Here is a 1,020-nt window from a genome sequence, read left to right on the forward strand (position 1 = left end):
CCTTCATTCATCTTTCATCCTTTTTTCTCAGTCATGGCTTCAGTTCTGATTGTTTCTATCTCTTTTACTGCAACAGTGTCTAATCTGTTATTAAGCCCATCTACTCAATTTTTTTATTTCAGATGTTGAATTTTTTAGTTTCTACAATTCCATTTTCATGTTTTTAAAATTTGTATTTTTCTACTAAAATTTCTCATGTTTATTGATTAGGTGCATTTGTTTCTTTAAGTTGTTACATATCTTTCTAACAGCTTTTTACAAATTCTGTCTGCTAATTCTAATATTGCTATCCTTTATAGATCTGCTTCTATTGACTATATTTCAGGGAGGTGAGTGGGTTATATTTTCTACTTCTCCACACATATTGTATGTTTTGATTGTATGATTGATTTTGTAAATGCCACATTGCTGAGAGTCATTTTTTTATTTTAATTTTTCTTTTAAAAGGGTAAACTTTGTGTTGGTAGACAGTTTACAGACAGATGAACTTGATCCCCTCAGGGTGTGATTTAAAATTTACTTTTTTAGAACAGCCCTCCTCCTAATGGATTTTTTTCTGGGCTCTTAGTTGAATGCCCGGGGTTTACAGGAGATTTCTCCACTTTTGCTGTGCAGAACTTCAATGTCTGTAAGTATTGTGCAACTTGTACACTCTCGATTTGCCTCAAAGATCCACAGTAATTGTTTCCCCCAAGGCAATGTGGAGGCATGTCATGTGCATGCACAACTAAACATTAACTAATGGGGTCCTCTATATGGATTGCTGGAATTCTTTTTATATAGCTCCAACTTTCATGGTACGTGTCCTATAAATTTTGGTCACAACAAGATTCTCAAACTCTGATTCTTTCTGACTATTTAGATCAGTGAGACCTTTGTGCTTTTCTTGAGCTCCATCTTCTTGCCCTGCAGTATAAGAGTGTTGTCAATAGAAAGTCACAGCAAGTTTTCTCTTGTGCATTTACTGTATTTCAGCATTTATAGGCCTGATCCTTCTATTGTCCAATATCTGAAAATAGT

The 1,020-nt window shown here is 34.3% G+C and overlaps 1 protein-coding gene across 1 annotated transcript in view; it reads right to left on the reverse strand.

Annotated features, from left to right (window-relative positions):
• Positions 1-826: 826 nt before the first annotated feature.
• LOC103581476 (inactive dipeptidyl peptidase 10-like) overlaps positions 827-1,020 on the reverse strand; it is a gene marked incomplete at its 5' end in the record, with an annotated part of 30,259 nt that continues 30,065 nt past the window's right edge. The window contains one exon of the mRNA XM_008563298.1: positions 827-906. Within this exon, the coding sequence (XP_008561520.1) occupies positions 859-906 (48 nt within the window). The remainder of the gene's footprint in view (positions 907-1,020) is intronic.

Source organism: Galeopterus variegatus, unplaced genomic scaffold (genome assembly GCF_000696425.1).
Source record: "Galeopterus variegatus unplaced genomic scaffold, G_variegatus-3.0.2 Scaffold13137, whole genome shotgun sequence".
In the NCBI taxonomy this organism is placed as follows: Eukaryota; Metazoa; Chordata; class Mammalia; order Dermoptera; family Cynocephalidae; genus Galeopterus; species Galeopterus variegatus.